A 16,460-nucleotide genomic window follows, 5' to 3' on the forward strand; every position below is an offset into this window, starting at 1 on the left:
GTATCCGTCGAAGTCCACAACAAGTTTAGAAGTAATATCAAAGCTTCGCACCCAAAGCGCAATTTTCGGTAATCCGGCAAACATTGTTTCTGATAGAGGCGCTGCATTTTCCTCAAAAGAATTTCAAGAGTACTGCGAGAGTGAGAACATTAAACATACGATGATCACAACAGGCTTACCCAGAGTAAATGGCCAGGTTGAGAGGTTGAATGAAATTATAATATCAGTTTTGACAAAGTTAAGCAGCACAGACCCTACAAAATGGTTCAAACATGTATCCAAAGTTCAGCAAGCAATTAATTCAACGTTTACAAGAAGCATAAATACAACGCCGTTTGAGCTTTTGGTGGGAACAAAAATACGTACACAAGACGACAAACATATACAAGAACTCATTGAACAAGAAGCTATAAATGCATTCAACGGCGATCGAAATGATCTTAGAAAACAAGCAAAGCGTCAAATTCTTGAGGTTCAGCAAGAAAACAGAATAACATACAATCTCAGACGTAAGCCGGCACAGCAGTATAAGGTCAACGATTTGGTGGTAATAAAACGCACACAATTTGGTAGTGGTCTTAAACTAAAATCGAAATTTTTGGGTCCGTACCGTATAATAAAAATCAGAGGTAATAACGCATATGAGGTAGAAAAAATCGGCAATGGCGAAGGTCCAATAAATTCGACAACTTGCGCTGAATATATGAAGCCGTGGGTAAAAGGTTCAGACAAGAATGACTTACCATTCGAGACGAATGTTTAACAGAATGGCCGAATGTGGGAGTGAACGTGAGTAAGGTGGCAACCCATATTTGTGTCGCCCTGTGGCGCCACACCATCGAGAAAGATGAGAAAAGAAGTCGGCAGTCTTGCAACGACAACGTACGAGGAGAGACACAATATTCGAGTGCGCGGGTGCTGATCGGTTTCTGTCCAACATATATCTACTTTAATTTCAATATCTACACATTTACTTTGTAAATTAATCTTAAAATATTACCAATAAACAATATATCTTTTCCATTTTCCCACATATATGTATGTATATATATTTTTTTTTGGCGCGTAAACTCTTTTTGGGTGTTTGGCTGAGCCCCTTCTCCTATTTGTGGCGTGTGTCTTGATATTGTTCCACAGTTTTAAGCCGACTCCGAACGGCAAAAGTTTTTTTTGACAAACTTTTTTATGGCAGAAATACAGTCGGGGATTTGCCATTGCCTGACGAGGAGCGACCGCTATTAGAAACAAATTTTTTGCAATCTTTCGCAGTGCTGGCTATTGCCCAACGTAGCAGCCTATCTTTTTCTGACCCGTATACTCTCTACTTCCAAAGTACAATTATTCCAAATTTATTCCTTTGACTAGAGTCCTATTAATGATCATCAATTACCAGTTTTGGCTAGTCTGCTATGCTCAAAAGCGAAATTGAGTACTACGTCACAGGGTACGCGACAGCTGAGTTCTGCCCGCTCATTTCACACGTATTCACACAGTCGTCCAGTCAGTCGTTGTTCAGATCATAATTGACTAGATGTGAAACTCTTTTTCTCGTGAGAGCGCTGAAAAATGTGCATTTTTTATAACATTTTCCAATATTGCCACACCGGTAGAAACATGAATTGGGTATTTTTGAACCAAAGGTCTGGAATTTTTAGTTTCCACACCACTATTGAGGTTAGTATTTAGTGTGCGGTTGCCCAATAGCCTTATATCACTCGTAAACACCTACACTACCGGTCAAAAGTTTGGGTTCACTTCAAAAATTGTAAAAAATGTTCAAATAGTCGTGATTTTCTTCGTCAAATATTTTTAATATCGTTATTTTACAGAAATTAATTGTGTTTAATACAAAATATGTTAACTTTTAAAGAAACCCGCAAGTATTTGTTCATATTTTCGATTCCTCGAAATATCCGCCTTTTGCTCGTATTACAGCATCGCATATTCTGGGCAACCTATCAATTAATTTACGCAAAGATTCTACTGTTTTTTGATTCCAGCGATTTTGCAGAAATATCCAAAGTTGTTTTGTATTAGTAGGTTGCAATTTTCTTACTTCTCTGTCCAACTCGTCCCACAGCAACTCGATCGGGTTACAATCCGGCGACTGAGGAGGCCATTCCATATATTTGAGTTGTTTTTGATTTTCTTTGGCTGCAATGTAATCCTGGCAAAATTTTGAAGTGTGCTTAAGATCGTTATCCTGCTGGAAAACGAATCCGCTGCCCACAAGTATTTTCCCACACGGAAAAGCGTGCCGTTGAAGTATGTTGTGGTAGACTTTTTTGTCCATAATACCCTCAATTTGCACAATCTCTCCAACTTTGTCTCCAGCAAAGCATCCCCAGACGAACACTGACCCTCCACCATGCTTAACTGTGGGAACCACGCATTGGTTCATCATGCGTTCACCGACAAAACGACGAACATATTGGCGGCGTCGTTTGTTGAAAATTTCAAATTTGGACTCGTCCGTGAACAAGACTTTAGACCAGGGGTGGGCAAATACTTTAAAGAGCGGGCCAAAATGAAATTTTCAAAATGTCTCCCGGGCCGGAGGACTATACCGCATATGCTTTGCACAAGCGGATGTTTTGGATGGAGTTTTTTCCCTGCCAATTTTTTTTTGACAAAAACACTAAGTATCATTTCAATTTGAATAAAATATGTCACGTAATTTTTAAAGAAATATTTTTATAAATAAATGCCTATTAGATAAACCAGTCAATGAAACATTTTATTTTGTTACTTATTTATGTCTTAATGATACAAATTATTTTATATTGACACATAGTTATTACAATTTAACATTTATATTGCATTTCGTAAATATAATAGTAAATAGAATTTAAAAAAGAAAAGAAAAACATCAAACGGTAAAATAAATATTTAAAGTTAATGCGAAACGTGAAATCTCGAATGTTCATCTGACATTATTTCTTCAAAATTGGGTTCCAAATCACTTGCAGCAATCCTTAATACCGAGTGTAGATTTTCGTCAGTAATTTGTGATCGATATTTATTTTTCGTGGAAACCATTAAAGAAAAAGTTCTTTCACAAATATATGTCGAACCAAATAAAACAAGGTATTTTTGAACATAGTTCAAAAAATGTTTGAAATGTTCATCATTCAAAGCGCCATAGAAAGCACTCAATTCGTTTGAGTGAAAATTTTCTTTTAGTAAAATATTTGATTGTAAGTCAATTAGTTCTAGTTGAATTTCAACAGGGGCTTCTTGCACATCGAAATTGAAAGGTTGGCTAATTAATGATAAAGGTTTTTCAATAGCTTTGAAATCTTGAAATCTTCTTTGGAATTCAGAATGCAGGTCTTGTGTTATTGTACTATATTTAAAAAAATCTGTATTTTTCAATGATTCTCGCCGTGCTTGCAATGAGGGGAAATTTTATTTAATAATTTATTATTAAAGTTTTCAGCAAATAAACTTAGTTTTGTCATAAATGCTTTGACGTTTGAGTGCATATTGAAAGCGAATTGTTTTTTCCCTTGTAGATTTATATTTAGTTCATTCAAATATTTTACGATATCTACTAAAAATGAGAAATCGTTTAGCCAAGCTCTATTTTGCAATTCAGGAAAATCATGTAGTTTTTCTTTTATCGACAAGAAGGATACTATTTCATCAAGCAAATATTGAAATCTGTCCAAAACTTTACCAATGCTAAGCCATCTCACTTCAGTGTAATAAGGAATTTCATAGAAGTCACTTTCAATTTCTTTCAAGAATTCAACAAACTGTCGATGGTTTACGGCACGTCCTCGAATAAAATTCACAACTTTGGTCACAACAGTAACGACGTGATTCAGTTTTAAAACCTTTCTGCATAGCACTTCTTGATGAATAATGCAGTGCAAAAATAATATATCGTGTTCTGGTTGTAACTTTTTTACCTTGCCGCGAATTCGTTTAAGTAAGCCTACATTTTTCCCTGTTAAACTAGGAAAACCATCCGTAGTGACGCTTACTATTTTATTCCAAGTTAAACTTACTTTAACTAAACACTCTTCAAGAGCGAGAAAAAAGTCTTCACCAGTAGTTGTATCTTTCATTGGATGCACACTAAGAAGTTCCTCGCTAATTTCGCATTTCTTGTTAATGCCGCGAATAAATATTAATAATTGACTTGTATCAGTAATATCGCAGGACTCATCTAAAGCCAGAGAACAATAGGTAAAATCAGCAATTTTTGTTCTTAGCTGGTCAAGTAAGTTTCCTGAAATATTTTCAATCCGTCGTACTATTGTTCTTCTTGAAAGGCTTACATTTTCAAAAATATGTTTATACATAACTTAGCAATTTTGTGTGCGACAACATAACTTGCTTTTGTTGTAGATTTCTCTATATTACTTTGTTTGGTAAATATATTTTCTTGCTTATTCAAGTTTTTTGCCAAGTTTTCTGCTACAGTTTGAAGTTCTTTTAATAAATGTGATGCATATTTTGGATGTTTTGTTGTAAAGTGCCTGTTTAAATTGTATTCTTTAAAAACAGCAATTGTTTCCTGACAAACTAAACAAATTGCTTTCTTATTTATGTTTGTAAAAAGATATTTTACCGTCCAAGCTTCATTGAAGTTTCTGCATTCCAAATCAACTTTTCTTTTTTTAGATTGACTCATTTTACAAAGGTCTACAAACCTATAATTTAATTAATACAATAAAATAAAACCAATGTTTTAAAATTTTACTTACAAAAAGTCCACTTTTTCAATTTTATATTTGCAAACTAATATTAGACTCGAACAAAAAAGAGTATGCGATCAGTACTAAATCAAAATTAACAATACACGTGGTGCGACCTGTCGTTCCTCGAAAAGTGAGAGGAGTGCAGCATATGCCATAGATAACTAGATGTGAAACTTATTCATTTTGAGAGAGAGCGCGCCCATGAGGACGTTTCAAAACTTGGCAGCATTCACACATTATGGGATTTTGAACAGCTGATAGGCGAAATGGCAGACTGCCAGAAGAAACGCGCCAAAAATAACAGACGAAAACGGTTCGTTTTTGCTTAATGGAGAAATGACGTGTTGAAATGTTTATAATTATTGGTCTTAAAATTAATTCAATTGAAATGTAATAATTTGAATTTAAGTGAGTTTGTAGAGTCCAAAGCTCGTTATATCCTTTTCGACTTCTACTTTTAATTAGTCTTGTGTACATAATGTAATTTTATTGAAAACTGTGTGTTGGTTTATGTAAATTTATATATACGTAAATATTCTATGGTTGAAAAGCGTCCACACTAGTGTAGTTAGCCGACCGCCCATTTTATTAAGACTATTATATATACAGTACGCACACTAATAATGCTGATGTCAACAAAATCTCATAAAAGAGTTTAAAAAAATTTATGTGCGGAATTTTTCAACGGGCCGGATAAAATTAGCAAGAGGGCCGGATCCGGCCCGCGGGCCGGCTTTTGCCCACCCCTGCTTTAGACCATTGTTCAGTTGTCCACTCTTTATGTGTTTTAACCCAATTAAGTCTCTTTACTGTATTTTGCTTTCGAAGTAAAGGTTTTTTTGGCGGCGACGCACCCTTTTAGGCCATAGTTTCTTAGTCGTCGCTGTACCGTCGAAACTGAAGCTTCGCGCGAGGAATTGAGTTGTTCGCGAATTTCAGGGGCTGTTAGAAAACGATTTTTTTTGCTTACAACACATATGAACGTATCCTCTCCTTTTGACGTAGTTTTAGGCCTCCCAGAACGATGACGGCTCTGATTGCACCCAGTATCGCTCTTTCTTTGTAACGTTCTCATGACAGCATTTTGAGAGACATTACATTTCGAAGCAATTTTTCGCGTTGAATAGCCTTCTCCATGTAGTGCTGCAATGACTGCTCGTCTTTCTACACTAAGCTCGGCTTTCCGACCCATTTTTCTACAAATAAAACAAGAAATGTGTAGTTTTATTTAAGGCCGGCGGGCCAATTAGATGTCCTAAATTCAGTAGTTTTCGCGAAGCGTTGTAGGATGAGAAAAAAAACAATTAGCCAAATGAAGTTTTGGGGATAGTTTAATATATATTTGAACTAAAAAAAAAAATTTTTACAATCTCCAACAATGTATTGTAAGCCGAGTTATCAATAGATTCCCAGAGCGCCTTGCCACTGAAGTATCCAACTTCTGTACAAGATACAACTTGCAATTTTCATCTGAAAACAAAAAAAAAGATTATTAATTTTGATGTAATTATCTTCTATGTGAATTAAAAAAAACATCCAAAAACTTTTTTTAAGCGACTTTTTTACCCAGTTGAAGAGTTTTTTTTTCCTTGAAAAACCACTTTTTTTTCTACCTTCCCCAAAAATTCGAATTTTACGTGTTTCTCCCAAATTTCTTAGTTCACATCGAAGATAATTACATCAAAATTAATAATCTTTTTTTTTTGTTTTCAGATGAAAATTGCAAGTTGTATCTTGTACAGAAGTTGGATACAGGCGCTCTGGGAATCTATTGATAACTCGGCTTACAATACATTGTTGGAGATTGTAAAAATTTTTTTTTTTAGTTCAAATATATATTAAACTATCCCCAAAACTTCATTTGGCTAATTGTTTTTTTTCTCATCCTACAACGCTTCGCGAAAACTACTGAATTTAGGACATCTAATTGGCCCGCCGGCCTTAAATTTTAATAATTAGAAGATCATTTTTGTATAACGTCGACTTGTATGTAAGTGTTTGTAAAACGGTTATTTTTTGGAATACAAAAAATTGTTTTTCTTACCTTTTTGATAACAAAGATGACACCAACAATTAGAAATATAACTCTTGAAGCGAGTTTTGCAGCAATAAGATGTTACGCGTAATAGGCACTAGACGCATTGACAGAATGCAGCAAGTCATAACACGTCCATGTTTTCAACCATAGAATATTTACGTATATACAAATTTACATAAATCAACACACAGTTTTGAATAAAATTACATTATGTACATAAGACTAATTAAAAGTAGAAGTCGAAAAGGATATAACGAGCTTTGGATTCTACAAACTCACTTAAATTCAAATTATTACATTTCAATTGAATTAATTTTAAGACCAATAATTATAAACATTTCAACACGTAATTTCTCCATTAAGCAAAAACGAACTGTTTTCGTCTGTTATTTTTGGCGCGTTTCTTCTGGCAGTCTGCCATTTTTTGAAACGTCCTCATGGGCGCGCTCTCTCTCAAAATGAATAAGTTTCACATCTAGTTATCTATGGTTCAGATCATAACGAAGCAACATGAGCGAAGACTGTGCTTTTTTTTCGCATATCACCTTACTGACACACTAATCAATTCAGTTTAAGCCACTCCACCTAAATAATGATTTTCCTGCCATCGGTGCTGAAATTTATTCCAACCTAACTCTTCATTCAACCTAATTAATGCATACATACAAGTATATCGCTCCTAAAGAAAAATTTTATTAGTTCTACATCCGGCTAACTCTGAAATTCTAATATTAGGAGCATTCGCTACTCCAGATATACATATTGGTGCAAACAGTTAATTGACAAAGATTTGCTGGCAGTGACCATCATCCAATTTTAATTAAGACATTTGAAGCCAAAGAAGGAGGCATTTTAAGTGTAAATTTAAAACTAATTCAGCAAATTTTCCTCCTTTAATAAAATTCTCAGATTTCTTTGATAACTCAATCAAGGAAAATCGTATTGCGGTGATTGCATTAATGAGTGTGATAAAAGTCTGAAGTAAGAAACAGAAAAAGAAGCGGCCGTCCTCGCATGGCTCGAACCAGTGCAGCCATAAAATCCGCTCGAGAAAAAATTCCATGGAAACCGTGCGTGCTACAACAGCTGAATGAACTAATCGTTTGAAGGCTTGTGTAAAAGCAAATGGTGACCATTTCGAATAAAAACTAAAATTTGTTTTTTTTTGTTTTTAATATTTGCATAATTAAACAAAACTATTTAAAAAAATTATTATATTATAATTTAATATCTATAACGGACCAAACTTGTAATAGAACTTATGGCAGGACTAAGTATACAGCAAAAACTTATTTTCTTATAGCACAGGCAAGTATAAACCATGTTAGTTTAAACTTTCGAATACCATATACCGGAAGTTAGTTACTAAGTATATTTACGTTTTACATACATACATATATGCTTATCACATTTCTAATAAGTTCACATTTAATATGCGTCCGAACAGGATATAAGGACTACTGAATATCTGACCAAACCACGTGATAACGCGTCACCCGCTTGATTGAAATAATGAAATTAGCAGCATTTAGATGAAGTCAGAAGCTGATAGTCGATGATTATTGTTACATTTGAACATTTGGATTCTACTTTATACTTGTAGTAAATTCATTTTTTTATTTCTTACAGTAATGCGGAACAATAATACTCCTAGCCTTTTCCCTTTGCACCTACCCCGTGGAAACAGCATGTTTCTTGGGCCTAGCCTTAGATGGTGTTGACGACCGGTGACTCCGCCCATAAACTGCTACAACAATAACAGCCGCGGAACAGTGAACACATGCGCTACGAAGGTCGACTAGTCCTATAACTTTCCACTCACTAAAATACACTATATTTAAAAGACATACGGGGATTGCTAATGGCGTACGAGTACTACTGAAATATTGCGAACTCGATGTTACGCATTAGAATTAATTGAGTGATACGTTTGTAGCATCGACTTGGAAACAATTTTATAAACACGTTATTAAGCCCAGCGATTTTTTTGCAAAATAATATATTTTAAAATATTTAAATAATGCATTAAGTTAATTAAAAACAAAAAATCTAAAAATAGTGGTTAGTAGTGATTACTTTATATACTCTAAGGAATTGTGGAAGGTAGTCTTAAAGAACTCACAGTTGCAGATAAATTGTGTAGTTGTTGCAACAGCTAAAACCTATGTGCATACATTGCGTGAATTCCGGCGCAGTAGCACACCCCAGTATTTGCAGCTTTCGAAGTTTTTCAGATTATATTGGCTTAATTCCATTCGTTTCCCTGCAATGTTTACATGTACAGGGGTTCATTTTCCGACAGATAAATCATCGACAATACATACATACATTCGATTTTCGATTTTTTTTTTATTTTGGCATACTCGTCTCGAAGATATATTCACGGTTTTAGCAATAAAGCATATTGAGTTTGTTTGTGGGAGACATAAATAAGAAAAAAGTTTTGCGTGTTCGGCGAATTTCTGTTATCAAAAAAATTGATCAAAGAAATTTCATCAAATTTTGTGTAAAAACTGGAATTAAAAATGGAATACAAGCTTTTCACAGACGGTCAAGCAGATTTAAATGACGACGCTCGCTCTGGACATCCCAGCATAGCAACAACCGATGAAAATGTTGAGAAAGTGAAAATTGTTCTGAAGAATCGTCGAATCACAATTAGAGAAGTTGCTGAAGATGTCACATTCCAGCATAGCAACAACCGATAAAAATGTTGAGAAAGTTTGTTCCTAAATTGTTGAATTTTAACTTGCTTTTTGGAGTTTATTTGGCCAAAAACAACACTGTTATCATGTCTCAGCCACCGTATTCACCAGATTTGGCCCCCTGCGTATTTTTTCTGTTGCCAAGATTGAAGAGACCCATGAAAGGACGGCGTTTTGCGACGATTGAGGAGATAAAAACTGAATCGCTAAGAGAGCTCAAGGACATACCAAAAAGTTCATATCAAACCAGCTTCGTGAATTAGAAAAAAATGCTGGCACAAGTGTATTACATCTGAGTAAGAAAGTAGCCCCCTTTGAAGGAGATAAAATAGAAATTGATGAATAAATAAATATTTTTTGAGAAAAATTAAAATTCATCTTTTTTTTTAAACAGACCACGTATAAAACGGAATCGGACATTTCCACAATCACTTGAAGCAGATCTAATTGGGTTTTGGAGAAGTTTTCTTACAATTGCACTAATTTTAATTTTGAGGAGTGAGCAGTATTAACCGCAAATCCTGAAACGGTTTGGTTTGGAGTTCTAGCTCCCGAAATGTTTTTTATTTTTGAGAAGCCAAGGCTTTACCTCACTCTTAATACAGTTCCATACGATTTTGGATCTGTCAAGTAGCGATCAACTGATCTGAAAAAATTTTTGCAAACATTAACTCTGTACATTTCAATGACCAACTCAGAGCACATGCAATTACTTTGGCAACTGCGAAAGCACCGTTAAGAGTTAAAAAAAATGTTGACAATATTTCCGAGCAATGCTAGAGTGACAACAATGGGCATACATGTATGACCAGGAATGTACACAAATATTTATATTCATTCATATCTATGCAGGTTTTACATGCTATTCCCACAAACATATTACACCAATAAAACAAAGGAAAAAAAGAAGAAAATACTGTTTTAATTTAATTTATAGCTGGATTATATTTCACTCACTTCACTACTTTTGTTTTAAGGTGCTACTATTTTACTATATATGTAGATAAACGAAAATTTTCACACCTACAAATACTATACATAGAAGAGATTTCACTAATACCGAAGAAGGTATAGAAATTTTGAAACAATAAAAGTAGAATCATTAGCTACATATGTACATATGTATGTATGTGTTACTATGTAGCTATGAACACATATGCGGGTGTATATAAGGGTGATAGATCGTTCATACTTTTTTTTATTCGTTCACTGAACAACTGCATCACTTACCTTTAGTGGTCTTAAATCCTTGTTTAATAGCCCGGGTCGTTCTCACAGCCGCCCTGTATATGCGCCAATAAAAAAAGAGCATCACAAGCATTGGAATATAGAAGGATCCCAGTGCCGAATAAACTACATAACCGCGATCATTGGTCAATTCACACTTCGTGGAACACAATGACTTTCCATAGAAAAATTTTGCAGGTACTGTTCTATCAATGAACTCCCCACTTTCCAGAGATACATAGGCGGCATCAGGATAATTGAAGCCGTCCGTTACTGCCATCGCCATTGCTGGTGTTATACCCGTTAAGAAAAGTGACTGGTTAGTCTGATATGGTTGTGGGTGTTGCACATGTCCAAAATCCAATTTGTGTTCCATCGATGCTGAAGTTGTGGAATAGAAAAGCGTATAATTTCCCCGCATGTAGGTTGGCTGAATTGTTGGCTGGTGTAATAGAGGGAGGCAAATGAGAATGAGAAAGATGTTATTCTTAAAAGCTCTAATGACGTTCATAAAGCGTTAAACGCAAACAAAGCAGTGAGCTTTATTATAATTTGAATTAAATTTATTTATTTATTTATAAGTATGTACATATTTACAAATTGGTAACATGTTTTCAAAATCTAAATAGCCGCAAAGTCTATTCAATTCTTATTCTTCAATCGTGTTTCTTGAGTTCATCACTTAAATAATTTTATAATTTTTTTGATGATTGGGAAAATATTCAGTTCAGACAAAATAGTAATTTTATAATTTTTATGGTAATAGGGAAAATATTCAGTTTAGAAAAAAAGGGTTGCTATGTTTCTTGCACAGTTAGTGAAAAGAGTCTTAGCTTATATAATTTTTAAAAGATACATTAAGGTACTGGCATTTCGACAAAAACATGGTTTTCTGCACACTAAAAATCAAAAATCATTGTGCCACTGCATTGTAGAAATTATATTGAGAAAAAATTTTCGTATGCAGAAATGCACGGGTGAGCTAATAACATCTGCAATATATTCCTCGTTTAGATGAATATTCTGAAAATAAATACAGAACAATTGCACTCCATGAGAACGTTGTTAATTACTGGAGGGAGACCTCTGTGGAAAGACTTGCAGAAGTACATTTTGCCTTCTCTCTAATTATTTTAAAGGAATTGCCGAGCATTACTACTAGAACAAATGTTCCACTGACATTAGTAATTAAACCCTCGTTAAGATTCGCACACTGTGTTTTAAAATCCGAAATGATAGTGTTATAAAGTTGATATAGTTTAATAGAGCAATGCATTGAGAAAAGAGAGAGGGGTAAAATTAAGAGTGTTTTTATGCGAATAAGTGGCAGTGATAGATTTAGATGGTCCGCCGGTTCATTTTTATTACCTGAATAATGGACTTAAAGTTTTAAGACAAAGGCATTATTAATAATTTTACAAAATATTCTTTATTTGAAAAAAAATTAAAAACACATTATATTATTTATTTAGTTAATCATGTTTCTGTAGCGATACCACATGGCTCACGCTGTGCCCGATCGCAGCGTGGCGTGGCAATTAATTAACTAATGAAAGTAAAATCCTTCTGCAGTTAGTACACTTTTTCACGTATGAATTAATCATATCCGCGCACATGAAGCCAAGGTTATTATAATTTTTTCACAAAACGGCTGTACTCGTAGGTAACAACAAAAAGAAATCATCGTGCTCAAGCCAACTTAGGGTGTTCAGCGATGAGGACCATTTTCGGCTTAATGGCTTAAAGTTATTCAGGTGATATCTGAAAGTGGAATATACACTCGCTGCAATTTGCAATATCTTGCCTAACCTTCTGTTCTAAATGCGGCATAAAGTTGTCTTGCTCAATTGCGAGCATAATGTTGTGCACCCATATTACCGACTATGCCTTCTCTATTCTCTTTGGCACTGCTAAAACAAGGCACCTAAATTGGTAAATCCATTAATCTTTAATAACGAAATTTTCATAGGCTTTATCTTTGAGGGTTTCTGCTTCAGCTTTCAAAAGTTCATGATTTTTAGGCTATTACTAGCCTTGCTGGGATTTCAGATGCAATAGCAAAAACTGGATAGCGACTTAGCGAGTCCACGTGTTTCATCATGTTCCAGTTCGGTGTTCGGTTTTAACTCGTACAAATATGTACCTTAACCATTGAGCAATTTCGAGTGGAACTGTCGTCTGCTTGAACGCTGAGCAATAACAACAATAATAATGACTAAAACGAACTCAATACCTGACAAGTAGTGCCACAGTCTTTGTGTTGCTAAATAAGCTGAAGTGAAAGCTACTTCTAAAATATAGTCGTGCAACTTTTCTTCGTGTGTATAATATACTAGATGCCACTTACGATCATGAAGTAAGCAAGCTAGGATAACTTGATTCCTAAGCCATACAATTGTATGGTACATGCTGTAAAACCTTTTGCACATTTGTTTGACATGGTCCTGCTGCTTGCCCAAACACAACTACAACTGTATGTCGTCCACTTACAACTCCATTATACCCTCGTTGCGTAAATTCTGAAAGATTATGTTAAGAAAGCGCACCAAAACGGCTGAACTTTCGATAATCAAAATACATTCAGAATGTGCAACCTTTTTTTGCCAATAACACACACAACATCGGGTGCAGACTCACGAATAACACCCTCTAGTAAACAATCTTCAATTTGTGCCTTAATTAACATTTGTAAAAATATTATACAAGTAGTCCCCGGCGTACTTTGCTTACGCCTTAAAAACTAAACGTATTAAATGTTGTTTGTTTGTGTATTTAAGGTCAGTCTACATACAACTTTGGTGTTGGTATCGCTTCGACTACTGACCATGAATACATGCATTTATATAGCAAAAGTGTAGCAACGCCAACCCCAAAGAAAGGCGTAAAGATAGGAAACTCTCATATTTTCGAGTGCGTCGACAATCATCAGATGTAAAGAAATAATATTCTGAGCCCGAGTTAAATTGAAATAAGTATAAATTTAGCAAATGTAGTTATGTATTATTGTAAATAATAAATTTCACTAACTCTATTATACATAATTTAATAATTTTCAGCGCAAAGCTTTTGTTGTCAAAGCACTCGAGTTTCCCGCGTTAAAACAAAGCTCCTGGCGTTCGCTGCGCTGATGCGAAAGTTGTATGTAGACCGGCCTTTAAAAAATAAAAATAAAATAATAATATGGTCAATGTACAAGGTGAAGTCCAAAATAAACAAGACTGGCGTCATAAAAATGTTTCAAATTCCCTTCTCTCTTCCGCCGCATTCCTTCTCCTCCGAACAAAATGACTCCCTTCCATATATTTTCCTATGTAAATGGATACATTGCGTTTAAAGTGTCAGTATGTTTGAGTCATCGGTACAAAAATGAGTTTCGAGCAAAGAGCTAATATAAAATTTTGTTTTAAAACTGATAAAACGTTTACCGAAACATTTGAATTGATGAAAAAAGTTTATGGCGATGATTTTCTATCTCGTGCCGAGTTCATGAGTGGTTTACACCTTTCAGAGATGGTTATGAGGACATAAATGACAATGAACATACGGGCCGCCCAAAATCAGTAATCACCGAAAGCTCCATCGAAATTGTTCGTAAATTTATCATCGTTGAAATTCATGGAATCGGAGTTGAATATCTCCAAAACATCGATTTATCGCATTTTAACTGATAATTTGGGCTTTCGAAAGGTCGGTGCACGTTTAACTCCGCACAAGTTAACTGAGGGCCAAACTATCAATCATTCAACGTATTCGCCTGATATGGCTCCCTGTGTCTTCTACCTTTTCGGAAAATTGCATTTGGCCATGAAAAGAAAACGTTTTGCGCCCGTAGAGGCCATCCAAAAGGCTTGTACCGACATCCAGAAGGCATTCCGGTCAATGACCTGAAACACTATTTTGAAAAGCTATTAAATTGCGCAAAACAGTGTATTGAGGCCAGAGGGGACTATTTGGAATAAATAAACTCGAAGTTATCAGAACAAAGCTCCTGTCGTTTTTATTTTAGCTCAGTTTATCATCGTCTAGTGGGAAAATGAATCCGCAGCGGAGTCCGAGTTCGGATGGGTGGCGTATAGTCCAACTATCACCGAACCACAGTCTTTGGTACTATTCTTGCTCGTGAATAGTGAAAGTGACTAGTCATTGCACAATTTGGAAGCTGTCTTTTTCGACGTCGAAAGGTTTGCTGTTAGACCATCACCTCCCGTCGAATGCTAGGTTAAATTTCTACTAAGATTTCTAAAATTTCTCAGATTTCAGATGAGCCACTTGTGGCTTTTGCGGTGAGCTTCCTTATAGTTATCTTAAGGCTCTGAGTAATAACATTTGGCGCTGCTTGTTCGCCATGCGCAGCGAACTACATTAAAACGATTATCGAGCGATTATAGAGCATCGCAATGGCAACGACAACGTAGGCGATGCGGTAACGTCCATATTAGAATACCTCTATATGGACAACATGGTTGACAACTTTGGGATTGCAGAAGAAGTCCTCACCGTTTCCCTTTATAAATTCAAACGCTGGGTTCGAACGAAGTAAGGAGGGCGCGTTGGGGTAAAGGTTCTCAGTTTATTTTAGCAACGTTCAACCGACTGCTTTGGGTAAGCTAAAACTTAATAGCGTAGATGCATTAGTTATAAATGTGTCAAGGACTTCAACCAAAAGGGAGCTCCTCAGTATCCCAATGTCGATTTTCGACCTTAGGATTTTTATGTAATTTTGAGTATGCGTCAATGTGGAAGCGCAGTAGCCGTTGGAATGTATCGTGACCGATAGAGGTTAATGATGCATGGGAGAAGTTGCAGAATCAACTGGTTCCAGCCCTAAATAAATTTTAAAATAGGTGCACGGGATTGAAGACTGAAGAATTCACGCACACTAAATATATTAAAACTATTCACTTATCTCATTCGGACCTGTTTAGGTTCCTTGCAGCGGTGAACATTGGATCATCCATTCTTTGGAGTAAATATGTTGGAAAGAATTGGGTGGTACTTGCGCTCAGTTTTTAATTAAACGCACATTTGTATGAAACTAAAATTAATCATGTTTCTATCCTAATTATATTCGCTTTTGCGCCATAGGAGAACTAAAGTTTTATAAAATATTTTTGATTTCTAATTTATTTGAGTGATTAAAACAACACCAAAACAAACAGTGGAAATGAAAGAGTGAAATTGAATGTTTAGCAAACATCAAAAATGCTAAAAGTACCTTTCAGCAGTTCTACCTTACAAGAATGATTACCAGATTTGGACATCCCAAGTAAAATTGTGAGAGTAACTTTGCTGTTACGTCTCAGGGATTTGACAAAACAATTATGCCAACTCATTTCACAGGTGTGCTTAGGCTTTTCAAATCAGTCATTGTTCGGAGAGTAACTAAATCTCAGTTTTTGCCGACCTCTGTTGTAAACAAACCTCTGCCGTACCCCGTTTTACGTCAGCAAATCCGCCGATTCCTTTAACCCACCACTGTGGTACGGCTAAACACCTTTGGATAAATTTATTGTTCCTTATGGCTCGGTGAATTGCAAGGTATGCCTGTACTAGTCACGGAATGTACGCATTAAATTTAACACTTCATAAGCCTTTGGAAGAAGCAGTAATCTGATCGGCAAATGAAATGATAAACAAAAGCGCAACAGGTTACGGCGTCTTAATACGAGGTGTGTTCAAAAAATAAGGAGAATTTAAATTTTTCTCAAAAATATTTATTTATCAATTTCTATTTTATTTCCTTCAGATATAATATAGGTACTTGTGCCAGCGTTTTTTCCA

General features: G+C 35.3%; 1 protein-coding gene across 2 annotated transcripts in view; it reads right to left on the bottom strand.

The window, feature by feature from the left end:
- The window catches only part of LOC128856129 (octopamine receptor Oamb), a 76,640-nt gene that overhangs the window by 29,942 nt on the left and 30,238 nt on the right, over nt 1-16,460 (bottom strand). For both annotated transcript variants that reach the window (XM_054091537.1, XM_054091536.1), the window contains exon 5: nt 10,683-11,121. In XM_054091537.1, the coding sequence (XP_053947512.1) occupies nt 10,683-11,121 (439 nt within the window). The remainder of the gene's footprint in view (nt 1-10,682; nt 11,122-16,460) is intronic.

This window comes from Anastrepha ludens, chromosome 2, assembly GCF_028408465.1.
Source record: "Anastrepha ludens isolate Willacy chromosome 2, idAnaLude1.1, whole genome shotgun sequence".
Lineage (NCBI taxonomy): Eukaryota > Metazoa > Arthropoda > Insecta > Diptera > Tephritidae > Anastrepha > Anastrepha ludens.